Consider the following 17,645-nt stretch of genomic DNA (forward strand, 5'->3'; position numbering starts at 1 on the left):
GCTCAGTCAGTCACAGCTTGAGCTAGTTTCCCAAGGGTGGGCCCTGCAGAGCCCCCCGCTGGTCCCAGTGCCGGCCCTGGCCGGAGCAGAGCCTCCTCGGCAAACTGCAGCGTTCCCCGGGCGGGCGACGCTCGCCCTGGCACCGCGAGCCAGCCGGGAAAGCCGGCATCCAGCACCGCCAGCAGGAGGGGCAGCGCTCTGCGTTTCTCTAGAAGTGAGCTAAAAATCATTTTGAAAATCTGGATTTGATGGGTCCTTAGCCAGCCGGCAGCAAGGGAGCTCTGCTCTGGCTGCAGCCTAAGCCAGCATGGGATTCAACTCAGCTGGAGCATTGCTGGAGGGAAGGTTAAAGCAGGAGGCAGGGTAAAAGTGCCGAGGAACTAATCTTGCACAGCTGTCCCTGGGCCCTGCTGAGACTTGCTCTGGGAAAAAGGTAGATGGCAAGGCCTTCCCTGTCCTCCACCAAAGACTATTTCGGGGACATTCTCAGGGGGTTTTGGCAAGGAATTAAGGGAAGAAAAATTCAACATATATTCAAAATGTGGAAGTGCTAAAGATACTAAAATCCCACCTAACCCCTCCCCCCAAAACAGCGCATCTCAGCACAGTTAGAAGATAATAATAAAAAAAAGTCCATGCTCCCCTCTCATGCTCCACAACTCACGGCGAGTTCAGGAGCAAACAGACAATGGCACTAGCAGAAGCACGCTGGAGCGCGGCGGGCAGGGCGAGGGCGAGCCTGTTCCCTGTAACGTGACACCAGGCCAAGGCTCAGCGCCGTTTGGTTTGTCTATTGCTTGGAGCCTGGATTCCAGTTTCCTCAGTTCATTCAATTGACCCAAAAACTTCTTATGGACTAGTCTACCTTAACAAAAATAAAAAACAAAAACAAAACAAAAAACAATAGAAAATGAAGCTTACATTTCTTTGTTTTAGTCAAACATGCTCACTTTTTTCCTTTTTTTTTCTTTTTTCTTTTTTGGTCGGAACTTAAAAAAAATTGGTTTTGTTTTTTTAAAAAAGACAAAACATGAGGTTTGGTAAACCCTACGCATGGAGACTATACTGGTTTTGCGTGGAAAAAAAAATGAAAAAACGAAAAAACACAAGTGTAAACCTTATTCAGTTCAGAAGGGATGGTTCTACTGGCTGTGAATTTTTACCACCACAGTCACGGGAGGCTTGAAATAAGCCATAGCTTTCCACAAGGTCACGCCAACAAAGTCAAGGGGGCCAAGAATCGGTGGGCTAAGTTCTCTGTCTTCTCTCCTAAACCAATAGCAGCTGTTGGCTGTGATGTCTTATGCAGATGTTGCAAGAACATTTTGTTTCTTTTTCTTTTCCTTTTTCTTACTTTTTGTGTGCGTGTGTTAAATTGTCTAAAAGGGAGGATATGAAACACTTTGGTTTGCTTTTTCCTCCTCTCCCCCACCTTATTGCACTCTGGATTCTAGTAAATTATAGGCTGCTATGCCCTCACCCTCTGTCCTGCCAGGTGTTTGCAGACTGACCCAGATGTGCTGGGGGAGTGGAAGATGAGGGGCACATTTTCCCCTCCCCATCGTATCCAGATTCAATAAACAAAGCTGGAAAGGGCCCAAAAAGCTCAGAGAAGTTTTGTTTTTGTTTTGTTTTGTTTTTTTTATCTAAAAGTGACTACAAAAACCCAAGAGACTGCTGAGTGAGCCAGTCCAAGCAGCCAGCACAGCCTCTGGCTCCATGTATTTTTTGCTTTGTCTTTGGCCAAGCTTTGCTTTAACATTTTTCTAGCTGACTTTTGATGGAAGGACAGGGTGGTAAAAATCCCTTAACTTTAATTTAGCTTCTACTTTTATACATTTAATTACTTACAATAAGAGAAAAAAAAATGCCTAATCTTTCACTAACCATCTTATTGTTCTCATGAATTCAAGAGGTAGCAAAGGTAACAAGTCTGTCCACACAGACTCGTTCTTTAGTGAGGGAGGAAAGCTAAAAACATACACACACACAAAAAATAAAATAAAAAATAATAAAAAAGTACCTAAGGAACTTGTAGCAAGTCCAACCTACATCAAACCCCTTCCCCACCCACCCACCCTAGAATTAACCTCAGACCTTCCAGTTCAAACATTCACATAAACGTTACAATGGTTTTTCCTTTAATAAAACAAGTACCTCTAAGCAAAGAATATTCATACGAAACTACTAGAAAAGTAAAGACGACCCCCTGCTCACTGAAAGAAATTCCCAGGGCATCCAGTCCCTGTTCAGTCATGGGTAAGGCAGACGAGGTTTGTGTGTTTTGGGGGGAAAAGGTGGCATGTGGTTACGCGTGCCAAGGATAAAGACCAAAACCAAAAGAAGGAGGGATGCTGAGGGAAGCACTGCCATTTCTTAAAGTGAAACGCTCTAGTCGGTGCATGCCTAGGGAGACTGCTGTCACCACCACCGCATCACCCGCCCGTGGCAGGGTGATAGGTTCCACCATTGCCATGGCTTTCCCACCGCATCAGAAGGGGCTGCCAACCCTGTTGGATGGTCCACAGACACAACTTCTGCACTTGTCAATGCAATGCTATGTTATTTCACAGCTACTTGGGCCGCTGAAAAGGAGACGGTCTTTATTTTCTTTTTAGTGGCAAGAAATACCTCTACTGAGTCTGGCTTTAAGAGAGGACATTAGTAGCGTGATAGTAACGCAAAAGAAAGAGGTAGGGAGGGGGTAGCCAACAGAGATAAAAAGTTCCACATGGTCCCCCTTCCTGCTTCAAATAATCAAAATGAAGTCAACATGCACGAAAAGAAGTGGCATTTCTTGCTGGATCACCAAGATTTGGAGGGAGGGTTGGGCAAAATGCATCAGCTTGGCTGTGGACCTTTCTTTTTTTTAAAAAAAGGAAAAAAAGGAACTTTTTTTTTTTTAAATGTTAAAGCTACATTTGTTTAGGCCTCCCATGACTGAACAGAGTATGGGGAGTTGCCCCCTTTTTTGTTTGTTTTTTTTCTTTTTTTCTTTTTTTTTTTTAAGCAGCAAGTCTACAGAAAGGTAAATCACTGCGGATGGGCTCGAAGCTCATTCTGGAGTCTTTGGCTTATGTGGGAGAGGTATGCATTCGCAGGTGGCTGATCAGATTGCGCTGCTGGGTGAATTTCCCACCACACAGTTGACATTCGTAAGGTTTTTCTCCTGAGTGGACACGCATATGCTCTGTCAGTCGGTACTGCCGGGTAAAGCGCATCCCGCATTCCTCGCAAGCAAAGGGCTTAAGCCCTAAGTGGCTGCGCATATGCCGTGTCATGGTGCCCCGCTGCGTGAACATCTTGCCGCAGATGTTGCAAGGGAAGGGCCGTGTCAGCCAGTGAGTCTTCTCGTGCTGCCGCAGCGTGGCTGGATCCTTGTAGCTCTTCTCGCACACTGAACACTTGAAGGGCCGGGACTCCGCAGCATAGGACTGGTTGGGGTTGGACAAATCCTCGGCTTCGTCCTTGCCGCCGTATGTGCCTTCCTCCTTGATGTAAAGGTCTTCCTCGGTGTGCGTTTCCACATGGGCATTGAGCTGCTCGGAGCTGGGGAAGCCTTTGCCACAGGGGATACAGACATACAGGTTGTCACCGTAGGCCACAGGCTCAAACCCCTCCTGCCGGTAGACATAGTTGGCACTAGTATGCCCGCCGCTCTCACTCTCACTCTGGCCACTGTCGTCACTGTTCTCCTTGCCATTTTCCACCTCCTCCTTACATGGGTATGGTAGGTCTGCACCGTAGGCCCCAGCCAGACTTCGCTCAACTGACTTGGACAAGGGTCCCAGCAGAATACCGTTGGGTAGCCCTTCACCCTCATCTCTGTCTTTACTCCCTTCCTTCCGGTCAAAGGCGTTGTCTTTCTTGATCCACTCCTTCTTGCGGGACGAGTGTCGGAGGCCTTTACGCTGGTTGCTCTCTGTTAGTGAGTGGTGGCACTCTTCACTCAGATCCATCTCCATGGGGTCACTGCTGTCCGCCATGCTGTGAGGGGCTCCGACTCCAGACTCGTCAAACGATGAGGCACTGTTGGCTGCGGGGGCTGAGGCAGATTGGGGAGAGCCATGCTGGCTTTCGCTGTGCTGCGTGTCATCGTGGGAGGCTGCAACAGGGAGCGACGGGCTTTTTTTGGACAGGTCAAGGCCTAACTCCTGGTCGCCGGTGCTCCCATTTGCACTGCTACCCCCACCGCCGTTCTTACTGGCTCCTCTGCTTAAGGAGTGACAGTTCTCTTGGTTGGAGCTGCTGATGAAGACCTCATCATCGGAGAGCTTTCCCTTTGACAACTCCTTTGAGTTCGAGCCCTTCAACCCTTCGGTTGACCCTGAATAGCGAGCTTGGATGACTGAAGCAGTGGAAAGTCTCTGACTCCTGACAGATCTCCCGACACCAAGGCCACTGGCCTTGCCAGCGAAGGACTTGCCGTTCCGCTTCAGCTTCTTTCTGCAGAGAGCTGCCAGGTCGTGCAGTTGGAGGTAGCTTGCTGCGGTGAGGAGAGCATTAAAGTTCTGTTCACCGGGCTGGTCAGTCGTTAAGAGCTTACCAGTATAAATAAAGTCCAAGATCTGTCGGAACACAGTGGGATTCACCATGTCCGTATCTAAATTAATCAGGTTGTCATGCAGGACGAGGGATTTGAAGTACATGCTGCTGGCTGCCAGGATGTTCTTATGGGCACGAAACAGGGCATTTTCTACCACAATGATCACATCACAGAGGAAACCTTTGGCTCGTTGCTGGTTCAGCTGCAGTAGCAGTTGTTTGGCATGATTTGGCAGTTCCATCTCCACCTTCTCTTCCTTTCACCTTCACTCTACCACCTACAAGACAGGAGGACGAGAAGTATGAACCTGCTGTTTCCACTCGAAGAAGTCTACATTTAGTAGACTGGCTTAATACAGTGCAGTCTAGTGTTAGGCTTGACACTGACTAAGGAGCTCTGGGCAAGTTCCATCCCTGCAAGTTGCGATCCTGCTTGGAATACAGAAAGGAGCATTTCTCATGCTAAAATTTCAGGTTATTTTTTTTTTACAAAAGGAATTACGGTTGGCTGTAATTACCATTTAAAAGATGTCAACAGAATCCCCGAAACAAATCTGAAGGGAGGATGAGGAGAAAGAAGAAGGCGGGGGGGGGGGGGAAGAAAGCACCTATTTTATTGCCTTCTACATATCTGAGCATGTAAAATAATTAACATAAGCAGCAGCTTCCCTGCTTTAACTTGTAGTTTATTTCTTGGCTCTTGCATGTTGAACTCTTACAACACCCAACTGCTCTGGGGTTAAGAAAATGACATGTAACAACTAAATCCATTGAAGATGGAATTAATCACACTGAGGTGTGAATGGGAAATCTCCTTATGAGTATGACATGCCAGCTTTAAAAACCAGCCCCCTGGCAAAGTCCACATCGCAATCCATTGACATTAAGGGCTAGAATCAACCCTGAACTGGCTGAAATTCAGGATGCTGAGCTAGTTAAATGCGGCAAAAACTACTGAACAAGCTGAAACTGTTTTAAGTTAATTTCCACCACCACCCCCCTTTAGTTTTGAAGGAATGTGTCAGGTCACAATCTCTCAGTGCATACCTGGAAATACTGGGAAGAGAGACTGTGGTTACCTCTGTGTAGCTCGTGTACTTCAAAAACAGTGTTCACTATATATTTTAATTTAGATATTTATCTTGGCTTTCCGAGTAGTATGGACCTTTTGAAATACCCAGTTTGATGAGTATCAGAACCAATTGCAGTTGTAAGTTTGGCAGATATTACAATTCATAAGAATTTGAATTTAAAGTTGGGGCTGCATTAGAAATCCAAGATCAGTTTTTGACTTTTGTTGTTAGGATTTTTATTTGAAAGTGGCAATTACTATTTGTAGTAGGCAGTTATCTGTTTAAGTTATTTATTTATGGTTGACTTTAAATGGTTTCTGAGGTTCAAACATAGGAATTAAATACTAAGCATACAATAACTACCTTTAGCCTTCCCCTTCTCTCTTCCTTTCCCAGTTCGTTTTACTATTCAAACAGATTTCTCCTGTTGAAAGAGGAGTAGGCCACACTTCCACAGAAATGAAGAGATTAAATTTTCTCCTAATATCCGTAGGCTAATTAAAAGTTAATGTTTTTATTGCTTGTGAGTCCCATCATATGAGTACCACATGCTGTCCCATCAGATTTCAAATGATGAAGCATTAGACTGCGTTATCTTCCCTATGGCTCAAGTATACATACTCAAGAGAAAGAAATACTGGGTGATATTTTCAATATTAAGGCTAAAAAATACTCTCCCAAACCTAACTCTCACCAACTGATGATAAATAGGAGGATTTCATTTGTGAAAAGGTGGTAAATTTACATCATCCATTTCTGCACAACAAAAAAGTTTTGCTTTATGAAAAAAAACCAAAAATAAACTAATGCAACTTTTCCTCCAACTCTGCTGGCTGACTAGGATGGTACTTACTCTGTTAACACTAGCTCTGGCAAGCAGATACCCTCCCTGCTTCTGCAGGACACATCTCTCCAGTTGGCCTGGTAGCAGGTTGGCCTGGTACTTTGTTAGGCATTTGGCAGAATTTTGTGGCCCTTGTTCAGTGCACCAGCATCTAATCCAATATCCACCCCGCTCTCAGAGGCCTTTGACCTTGACCCCAGCTAAACTGACCTCTCTGCTTTTCTGTTCTGTATTGTTTCAGCAATGGGTGGGAACCAGAGTAGATGTTAGATTCACCAATATGCCTTCACGCACATTCACTTTGTTCCTGGCTCTTAGAAAGGGTGGCAATCAGAGAATGAAATACAAGCTTGCCATGGTGTTAGCCACTTATTTCTTCTCCATGTGCAGTATTTCATAGAAACTCGCCCTACAGTGTCACAGAAATGTGACAGAGACAGGGATTACCGCCAGTGCACAGTGCTGAGCACTTTAAAAACAAGTTTTGTTGTAATTAGTTACGTCAGAGTTGCAGCACGCAGGCAATATGTCTGGTTTTAGTGGCTTGCTTCCAGAACTGCTGATTAAGAGGAAGAAGCAAAGCAGAGAGGCACCAAATACCCACTTTTATCTAACCAAGCCAGTAAAAGGACTTACTTCTGGGTCACAGAGATACATTGATAGGAAAGCACAAAAACATGGCTTGCGACATAACAGTCTATATATATAAATGCAAACTGCACAAGAATAGCCAGTCAGCCAGCTACTACAGTGTTTTCACTACAGATACAATGTTCCTTCTGCATGAATCTCTGAAACAAAATCCCTCAATATGATTTTTAATCATTCCATAAAGGAGAAATGCAAGAAGGGAAACAGCAGCAATAATATTTTTTGCCTATACAGACTAACAAAAAAGTGTGTTACTGAACGAAAAGCAAACTTACTCTCCATTCATGTGGCACTTGAAGCACAGGTCTAGAAAACCCTGCATACACGTTTGTATAAGCTTTTGCAAAGAGCACAGGATTGCTGCAGCTACTAATTGGAAATATTCTTAGATTTTTACTTCTAGTTTTTCCTTCTGCATTAAATGATATCAAAATAAGGTAATGAGCCTGCAGGGGAAAGCCCTGTGAGCAGGGGTAGAATTGTAGTTCTACTATTTATTGACTTTTATGAGGAAGATAATGCTATTATTAAACTTCAGTATATTCTCCAGCTGAAAAATTAACATAGTACAAATTGTTTAAGTTGCCTCTATTTATCCCACTTGTCAAATTTTACAAAAGTATTCACATGCGCAAGCCCAAAAACATGGGGTAGGTTACTACCTGAGGCATATTTTAAAAGCAGCGGTCAGGTTTAAGCACTACCAGACTGTCTAATAATTTAAAGAGTTCTCAGAGCTGAAGTCTAACATGGATTTAGCAACTCCAGCACAATTCATGTAATGGAACAAGGCAGCAAAACCTTTAGCCAAGTTTAAAACTCCATGTTTAAAAGTTTGTCAGGGAATCCCCACTGAGGGCTTCTACCAGGACAGCCACATGGGTCAGAAAACTCCTTTGAGTGATGTACCTCTGCTGGCAAAAATGTTACAGCATCAACCTGGCTTATGTATTGTGTGCGGTCGTGAACACAAATAAATCCATTCCAGATGTTTGTCCAGGGCTGACCAGTTCTACACCCTGCTTTAGCAGTGATGCATCTCGGGGTGGAGGAAGAGGGGAGTGTTGGAAATATTATTTGCAAAAGAGAAGGAGACATTATTCTTCAACCTGTAGCATTCCCAAGATCTCACTGCGAGTCGAAAGCATGGGCCTAAAGTATAAAAGTTAGCAGATCTTCTCACACAAACGGCAGGTACAGCCTTCCTTACAAAGGCCTTGCTTTGTATAGTTCTGCAGGGACAGGCTTTTAACAACCCTGAACACTTGGACAACAAGAAGAAGAACAACAACAACAACCACCACCCCCCCACATTCCTGAAAAATCACAGTGCTTGATATTTCTTGTATTTCAGTGTCATTTTTAAGAAGCCTTCCCTTTCTACTTCTGGAGGAAGACAGGGAAACATATTCCCAGTTCAGAGGAGCCCTGCTCAGAAAAGGCTCAGAGGCATTTCTATTAAGAAAAACAAAAACAAAACCTCAGGAAAATATAAGTGTCTCACTGGGGCCACAAACTTTTATTATTGAATTTGGTGAGCAAAATTTCACTCTTTAACATTTTCCTCAGAAACATGACCAGAGAAGGCTTTGGCAAATAGCACTAGAGGTGGTTCCTTTTCAGATTCAGGTTGCTTCCTAGTCATTCAGGACATCTGGTTTTCAGAGCAATGAATCTGTTCAAGGATTCTTGTGCAAGAGAGGAAAGCAGCAAGACAAAGGCTCTCCTCCATATCCTCCACCATATCCGTGACACAGACACAGCACATGCAAAGATGCGAAAAATACAGGGCACAAATCAGAGAATACAGTAATGCTGCAAGCAGATGCTACACATCAAAGCTGTGCAAGCTAAGAGTTGATAGTGTCTTCATAAGCAATATTACCCAATGAAATGGGTAACTGCAAGTTACTAATCAGTGGCTCAGCACCAACCTGGGCTGCACTGTGATCCAATGGGCATAAAGATTATGCAGTACACACCAACTGCTCCAGGAGCTTTGCTACTCTCACTACAGAACAGGAAAAAACTTAATTTGCTCTCCATTTCCACAAAGACTGAAAGCCACTGAAAATTAGATTGCCAAAGTACAGGAGAATAGGAGTCCCTTCACCCCCTTAAAAAGTATAAAATCTACATATTCACTACAGATTTGATTCTCTGTAATACTGCTAACTCTCTTCCTAAAAGTAATTGCAGAATGAACACTAAATGTGTTATCCTGGCAACCTCTGGCGGGAGATGCTATTTGATTTCACCTGTGAGTTATAGATTGCAGCGTATGAACATTGTTTACCTTTTAAGAAGCAACACCAGTGAAGCAAAGAATCAATCAAAAACAGATCTAAGGAATCACTCATTTCACGCAGAGGATTTGTGGATGGATGAGAAGGCTGGACACCGAGCACCTGAATAGTGAACTAACAGTACTGCAGATAAAAACCAACAAACAGATGAGATGTGGTGTATCAAATTAGATGCCATTAAAGCATGTTATACTATAACTGTTCATGTTATAATATTGCTACAAAAAGATGGTGGCCTTTTGACTTATTGCTCCACCTTCCCAAGCAGTTCTGCTGCACAGAGCAGACACTGCAGTAGTGAGCACAGAGAAGTTCAAGGCAAAACAAAATCAATTGTCTCCTGTGTTGCTCTATCCCACCAATTTACAGTGTTCTCCAACTTTTGACATAAAATAATGCATGTCCAGCTGCTACTGGATCTGGGTGAAACTGAAACAGATCACTTGTTCACCTTTCAGTTTCAGAAGATCTAACTTTTATAGAGCACTTGAAACCCCAGTGGGAAGAGAACTTTCCTACTGCTCACTGGTCCACCTGACCTCCCTCTCCCCACATCTCTGCAGAACCTACTTCCATTATTCTCCTGAGGTATCATTGAGCTGGACTTTCATAGCTGCTAACCTTCCCCCCAGGAGCTGCAGTTGGCAGGTTATTAGCCCATGCCTTGTAAACGTGTTCACACTCCAGAGCAGCAGAGGCAGGCCTAGGAATGCACAAACTGTGTTAGCCCAGATGGTTCCCTATCCCCAGCTCCTGTGAGCAGGCAGACAGCAGAGCTTAAAAGCAGAGACAAGAACATGCACTTTTTCATCACTGACAGTAGAGCAGCAAAAATTGTGCAGGGGGGGCTCAAGCAGAAAACAGGATGCAGCACCCTTTGTTGTCACACAGGAATATCTCGTGCTTCAAAATAGGTAAGACCAACGTGTCAAGTTAGTGAGTGCAGAGCAGGGAAAGGGAGAGAAAGCGGCATGCAGGGCAGAACAGGATGTGCAGCTGATGTTGCAGGTGTGAAGGAGAATGGAGGATCATTTCACGGATGATAGCACAGCAGCAAACCTAAAGTGGTCTTTATTTAGTTTGTTACATTGCAATTAGTGCCAGGCAGAACTGCCCTCCCTGCTCCCTGAAGCAACTCTCGCAGGACTCCCGCAGAAACAATATAGCTTTGCTTATGGACACAAGCACCTGTTTGATACCTTTGTGCGGCAACGTTTGGACATTAAGTACGTGGGCGATACATGCTCAACTGCTACCAGCTCCTGGCCCAAGGAGAGAAGAAAAAGAGTCACATGATGTCCCCAGTCTCTTCTTTCTCCTGTCCTAGAATAACAAACAGTCTGACATGGCTAGTCCCTTCCCTGCTCCATGGCAGATTGCACAGGGAAGGGGAATCTCCATAGGTGAAGAGGGTAAGGGCTCTGTGTGCATGAAAGCACTAACATCAGGAGAGCAAAGTGATTTCTAGTCAGTGCAAGGCTGCAGCAAAGCAGGAACACCTTGCTATACAAGCTGAGACTACGAGCAGTAGAATGCAGATTAACCACTTGGTTGCCGCTTACCATGCCAGGTACATTGGGCTAAAGGCACCTCCATCCAGTGCTGCCCGACGTGCCAGGTACATCCCATGATGTTCCATTGAAATCACAACAGGCCATCAATAGAACGTGGCTGCACGGATGCAGAATGGAGAACCAGCAGGGACGCTGTTAAATGCAATTAAAAAACTGCAATCAAAATTGAAATGTACATTTTAAAATGGCCACCTGCCTTAAAAACGTAACTGCTAGAACAGCCTCCCCTCCACCCATCTCCCCAAGACTGCTGAACTGCAATGGAAACAGTGGGGAAGGTCTCTGAAAGTTTCTTGATCACTCTCTCTGGCCATCTCCGTTCAGGACTCCAAAGGCACTGACCTTCAGGGGGACCATGCCATTTAGATCCAAGAACAGAAGATCCCAGGGCTTCTGCACCAGCTTCCTTCTGCCCAGGAGTTCAGACAACTAAATATCACCATTTAGAAATGCTTCTACAACAATAAAAGTCTGGTAACAAACTTGTTCCCCACACAGTACAAGCAATGGAAGAAACACTTAAAAGCTGCCACAGATCCTCTGTGTTGTCTCCATTTCTCTGTCCCCCTTCCCAAGCCTTTGAAATCCTGGTTTTCTAGAGATGTTATGGCCTTGAGCAAGGCAGGGTCCTTTGGCTTATGTTACATCTGTTGAGGGAAAAGAAAATACTGTATACCTTCTCCTATTTATAATGATGTTTCACTAATAACATTTAAGTCTCTCTGTTCTTAGAGACTGCAGATAAATTGATTCATGGTGAACTACAGCTGGTACAAGAATCACAATACTGAATGTTTCTGGACCTTCAGGTGTGTAATTCCACCCTTCCCTGCCCAAAGTAAAGAGCAACAACATCCATTCTGTGGGAGGTGCCTTTCCTTGGCATGGATATACAAGACTCGTCCAACTTAAGGTATCTTCTGCAGCGCATATCCTCCTTCCCCAGGAGTTTCTGTATTCAACTGAGGCAGTATTATCAAGGAGGATAGCTTCAGGGTAGATGCTAAGTACAAGTCCCTCTCTACAAGTGATATTGCTGCCCCAGCAGTGGAGAAAAAACAAAAAGAGAAAAAAAAAAAGGGAAAAGAATTCTGTAGCCTTGCAGGGATTTAAAACAGGTTTTTAGACACTCATGGCAAAGTGGCGCTTTTGCATAGCTCTTGTCACACTGACAGCTGCATGTTTCCAGCTGTGCTGCTGGAGATACAGATCTTACAAACATTTAAAAAGTTAGAGAATTGATTACATTTTCAACCTTAAAAGATAAAAAGCCAACAAAAAAGACTTGCAATAATGAATCTACTTGGATGAAAATATAGGAGTACACCACCCTGGCAAATAGAAAGAGTCTTCATGGAAAGGACACGGAAGGTAAAGAGACAGTTCTTCATTCTTCCTGGACATCTGCTGGGGTCAGGCCCAGAATAGACGGTTCCCATCATTCCCACCTGCATCCTTGTCCCCACAGTTCTGCAACTAAATCCCTTTCATGCTGAACTAATAGGTCTTTTGATTCAGATTGGCCTGTTTTGACTGCTCTAGGCTGAAGATTTTTAAATCTTGTCAATACAATAAAGAAGTGAAATGTAAGCGAGTGTCTGCTTACTGACCTGGGCTATGCTGAGCCAAAAGCATTTGCTGAACTAGTTTGAACGGACCACTGCTAGCACGAACAGTCCAGTCCACATTTAAACAGCGTGCTGCTTTAAGCATAAAGGACCTGAGCCCCAAAGAGTTGGAGCTCCCCCCTCTCCAAGTGATCCAACACAGGCTGGAGCGCAGGCAAGCAACACAGTCCTGGCTGCATCTGCCGGCATCAGAACACTGCCACTCAGCAATACTCAGCTTAAGAACGGGGTACTGAATGCTGCGTGAAGGTATTTCTTGGACTGGTTTTGAGAGAGCAGCCCAAATGAAGATATGCACCCAGATTACAGCAATTTACTTCTTCCTACCATGAAGCAAGAAGCTCTTCTCTGTAGTTGTATTTCCCCTCCAGGGCAGAGATTCATGGAGAATTGTTTAAAACAAAGGTGTTTCCTAATGCTGGAACTTCATGCTGCAGTCAGAAATGAAGCTCCCTGTCAATTCCTAAGCAAAGCTTTTGTATAACATACATTTAATTTCACTGGCAACACGAAGGAGATTAGGACAACCCAAAGCCCTTCGATGGGAGGAGAAAAGGAGAGGCATTGAGATCAGGTTCTTCTCAGGGAAAGGCCAGGCACTAAAATTTTCTGCATATCTGCAGAGCGCAGCTGATCTCAGAACGACAGGATGGCACAAAACAAAGCAAGCCTCAGAAGCTAGTGAGGGGCAATAGATGTTGGACCCTTCTGCAGCCCTGCAATAGCTGAGCAAGCTCAGCTCCAGCTGCACTTTGATACTGCATTACAAGCGGTGCAGGCAGCCCCAATGCCCCATGCTCATCCAATGACTCCTTATTGCATTAAGACACCCACGTCACTTGGTGGAGCAGCCCAGCTGACACTGGAAGAAGGATATGTCTGCCATCCTCCACTTTGGTTCCCTTTGGTATGCAAAACTCCTCTGTTTCCAGCTACCATTGAGCCTTGATGTATAGAAGTCTCCCTTTATAATACAAGAACTTCAGATTTTTCAAAAGGATTATTGCTACCTTTCAGCTAATCCTAGAGAGCGTTAGGCAGAATTAACAAACCTATGAATTACAGGAAGTGGGAAGATGCTTTTGATCTGAAAAACTTGGGACCTGCTTTTCAGTATGGTAGGGGTTGCACAAGATGGCAGCTTCATGCTAGGCATTGCTTTGGGGGCAAGAGCATACAGCATGGTAGAGAAAAAGGAAAGTCCTGACCCTTTTCCAGCCATGACGATCTTGTAGCAACCTCCCCGTTGCAGCACAGCATTAGACCTCTGACTCACTACCAGTACAAGCTGATAGCTGGGCTGTGAACTGCAGCAACACTGGAGCAAATGCACAGATCTTTCAGCTGTTCCTGCAACTGCGGGGAGATCTCCAGGACAGGGATGAAGCAGACAGCTGGGAGTGTTAAATCCACTAGCTATTGTGACTCAGACGCCTTAGTTACAGGGTTTGTTGGAGCAAACAAGGCCTTGGAGTACTAGAAGAAATGGGAGAGGATTTGAGAAAGATTCTCCCAATTGGCCTGCTTACTTTTATTTCTTGTGGGAACTGAGCAAACTTTTCTGGTAACAGCAGAGAGAAGCAGTCTGCACAGGAGCCTCTGCATACAGAATGCTGTAAATACCATGAACTTGTTGCAGCAATTTACAGTAAGCTCCATGCTGAGGGGTGTGGGAAAGACAAGGACAGCTTTGGACCAAAATGTTATCACTGTCACCATATACCAGATACCAGCGAGCACAGAAACAAACTTGGCTGTCTCATTTTTTTCTCCAAGATCAAATCTCATTCTGTTACCTCATCCCTACCTGCAGGTGCAGCAGCAGTGATTCTCCTTAACACAAATAAATAATTCCTTAAAAACAGCACTTTTAGCTGTTTTTTAACAACCATTTTTCTCTTTTTTGCCAAGAACTGGCTCTGTACTCAACCTTGTACTTCCTAGAGAAGTCTTTGCCTCTAAGCGCTAACCTGGCCTGAGATTCTTCCAGTGCACTACACTCCTGAGAAGTCTTTCAGGTAAACTACTTCTTCAGAATTGGTCCTAACAGTATCAAGACCTTGCACAGTATTGCCTGTCAAACATCCCTCAGAATCAGATGCTTGACTGATCACCTCAAACCCTCCTACAGTTTGTCCTTTGCAACCACCACAAAAGTATTTCTGCAACTCTGAACCTGGCTAACAAGAGGGTGCCAGAAAGCCATTATCACTTGTAAGGCCAGAAGCCATAACAGACTCAAAGTCTTGCAAACTATCTGCATTGCATCCAAATCTCTCCAAGCTGAGGATGTCCTAAGGGGATAGCAGGGCTTATGGCAAGACACATGAATATTGGTGCTTTATGTAATTTTATCCATTTTCAAAATTCTTCGCTCAGACACTACCAGTGATCCACATTCTAATTTTGACTGTTTTATTCCTCTGTCTCCTTCACTTGAGGCTTCAAGCTTTTATAAACTCAGCTCACAGATTGTAAGGGGATCACTCTTAATATGCTTCCAAAATCCACCTCTTCTCAGCAAGGCTCCCATCCTGCCGTCATTATTCTGCAGCACTGCACAACAGTGGTCCAGGGCTGCAGATATCTCATGTGCATTTGGCCAGCCTTCTCTGACAGAAGGTTTCTGAGTTTAGGGGGTTACAAATTCAGGTGCATTATGAAAGGTAGCCCAGCAAGGTCATGGGATGTTGAAAACTTTACTACAATCCAAAGCAAAGAATCGTCCTCCTTTCCTTCCCTACACACTATTCTTGTCAAGGTCAGGGATTTTTTGGCAGTTCTCAAAAGACACAAATTACAGGCTCTTGCCATGAATCAAGACTTAAACCAAGTCTTTGTTTTAGAAAAGTGGAAGGGGAAGGGCAAGGCAAGGGAGAAAGTAGTTTTATCCAAAGTTTGGTTTTGAAAAGGGGATTGGCAGCTAATGCACGTGCTTTACCCTGTAATCTGGAAGCTCCTCAGAACAGGACCCCTAGAAGCATTTTACACTGAACCATATACACACACCACAGCAAAAGAACCAGCGTCTCCCGCATCCGTTCCAGTTTGCTCAGCTTCTCCTAAATCAACACTGCCAGAAGGCAAGCACTATAACAAATTAGCACCACTCACAATTTGTTGAGTTGCTGTTCCATTGTTTGTTTATTTAAAACACGCACGCGCATGCACACACACACACACAAACCTCCCAAGCTTGCTCTCTGCTGCCATCATCCAAACTCCAGATTTGTTATCACAGAGTCAGAGGGAAAGCAAAGGCCGTGGATTAAACTCATGCAGAGCAATAGTCACTGCACTAGATCTCTGCTTGGGTTTTGCTTTCACTACAAGCAAAACAAAAAAATGCCCACACTATTCAAGCTTGACAGATAAAGGTGTCAAAATCCTTGTTTCAGCACTTGACTAAGAAACTGTTTTTAAGAAAAACAAAGAGCCATAGGCTTGAAAGGACGAAGCGCTAATAAAACTCTCATTGCTAATAATATTTATGAACATCCAAGGGATAATCTGTATGCCTTATCAGTCCACAAGATCATAGGATCTTCAAAATAGGAAATATGTCTTACTTCATGAAGCGCTGCCTAAGTTTACAAAGCACAGTATAAGTGGTAATAAATAATTGTCAAAGTAGAGCAAAGATGTGGCTGTAAAACCTGAAAGAGTGCCGCCGTTCCCATTTCATTCTGTGCTCAGGGTAGTTCCAGTTGTAGGATGAGACTGGTTGTTCCAACCCGGTTTATGCTTACGCGCCAATCTGTTTTTTAAGAGATTATCTGGGAAATGCACTGCGCTTTTATTTGCACTGGAGAAATTAATGTTTTATCATGAGGTGATCATGATGAGGATGATTAAAAAAAGCTGTAGCAGATTCTTATCCTTCTATCAAATACAGTCTAATTTGCCAGCATGCATATGTGTGTCACTAATGATTCCTTTACACAGCATTTGTATCTCTAGGCACTTATCCCATGCAGAACACCCTGATATCTGCTCACCAGTTGCATCATGTAGCCTGTAGAGACAGCTTCTCCTTCATTTCTCTGGATTTATACTTTATAAAGCTCTGAGCTGCTGCAGGCATAGTTTAAAGCACAGTAAAGTCAGCATTGCCACCTCAAGCCCTTACATGCTTTTTTTTGTTTTGTTTTTAAAAAGAAAACTTTCTGCTTTATGAATGCTTGAAATGGTTGCATCTTCTGGCTGCTGTATCACTTGCTGCCAGATAGCTGCATCATCCAAAGCGTCTCTGTCAGCCTGGGTTGAGCAAGGTTTTGGTTTCTGGACAGGTGAATGATAGATACCACCATTATATCCACCAGTGTAAAAACAGCTAAGGAAAATGCTAGATTTTATACTCAGATTGAGACATTTGCATGGAATTCTGTGAGCTCCAAAACAAGTAGAAGAATTTTATTCTTTGGATAACCTGTAGTTTATCAAATGATTAAATACTCAGGCTTAAGTATTTCAAAAGCTACAGTTGTCACCTAAGGAAATTGCTAAGCAATTTGTGCATTTATTTCCTGTCAGAAACAAGCCTCAAAGAGCATAGAAGAATGGATCATCCTCCTTCTTTCAGCACTATTAAAACCATCTCATTTGGTAATTATTCTCCTAAGATGAGTGTGGGGGAGTGAAAAGCTGGAGCAGGTTCTATTTATAGAAGATAACCTTGGGAAAAACAGGAGGTACCAGAGAAACAGGCATGAGGGGTGAAGTTGTGACGGTACTGAAACTAGTAAGAGACACAGGTGTACCAGGTCTCTGTGCCAGAGACAGCTCTGAGAACACAAATGTGGCCGCACCTCCTGCAAGATTTAGGCTTGGCGGGCAGGTTTCATAGGCACTCTGATGAGAATTCAGAGGCATATTTAAAAGCTTAAGCAAGAGTTAAAAAACAAAAAACAAAAAAAAACCCGAAAGGCTATTTTAAAAGGTTTCTGGATCACTTCCCATAAAGCACTCCCTTGTCAGCAAGGGAAGCAGTTAAAGGAAAAACAAAAATCAAAACAAAACCTAGA

At 44.0% G+C, this 17,645-nt stretch overlaps 1 protein-coding gene across 37 annotated transcripts in view; it reads right to left on the reverse strand.

Moving 5' to 3' along the window:
• HIC2 (HIC ZBTB transcriptional repressor 2) overlaps nt 1-17,645 on the reverse strand; it is an 89,944-nt gene that overhangs the window by 11,949 nt on the left and 60,350 nt on the right. For 6 of the 37 annotated variants that reach the window (XM_068910901.1, XM_068910891.1, XM_068910902.1 and 3 more), the window contains 4 exons: nt 10,982-11,125; nt 10,619-10,681; nt 9,410-9,542; nt 2,127-4,823 (listed from right to left, as the gene is read on the reverse strand). In XM_068910901.1, the coding sequence (XP_068767002.1) occupies nt 3,075-4,787 (1,713 nt within the window). In that variant the 5' untranslated portion in view covers nt 4,788-4,823; nt 9,410-9,542; nt 10,619-10,681; nt 10,982-11,125 and the 3' untranslated portion in view covers nt 2,127-3,074. Of the gene's footprint in view, nt 1-2,120; nt 4,824-9,409; nt 9,543-9,989; nt 10,123-10,607; nt 10,743-10,981; nt 11,126-17,645 lie in introns of those variants that run through there. The other 31 variants (XM_068910908.1, XM_068910895.1, XM_068910903.1 and 28 more) reach the window with 9 other exon arrangements.

The sequence above is a fragment of the Struthio camelus genome, chromosome 17 (assembly GCF_040807025.1).
Source record: "Struthio camelus isolate bStrCam1 chromosome 17, bStrCam1.hap1, whole genome shotgun sequence".
Taxonomy (NCBI): domain Eukaryota; kingdom Metazoa; phylum Chordata; class Aves; order Struthioniformes; family Struthionidae; genus Struthio; species Struthio camelus.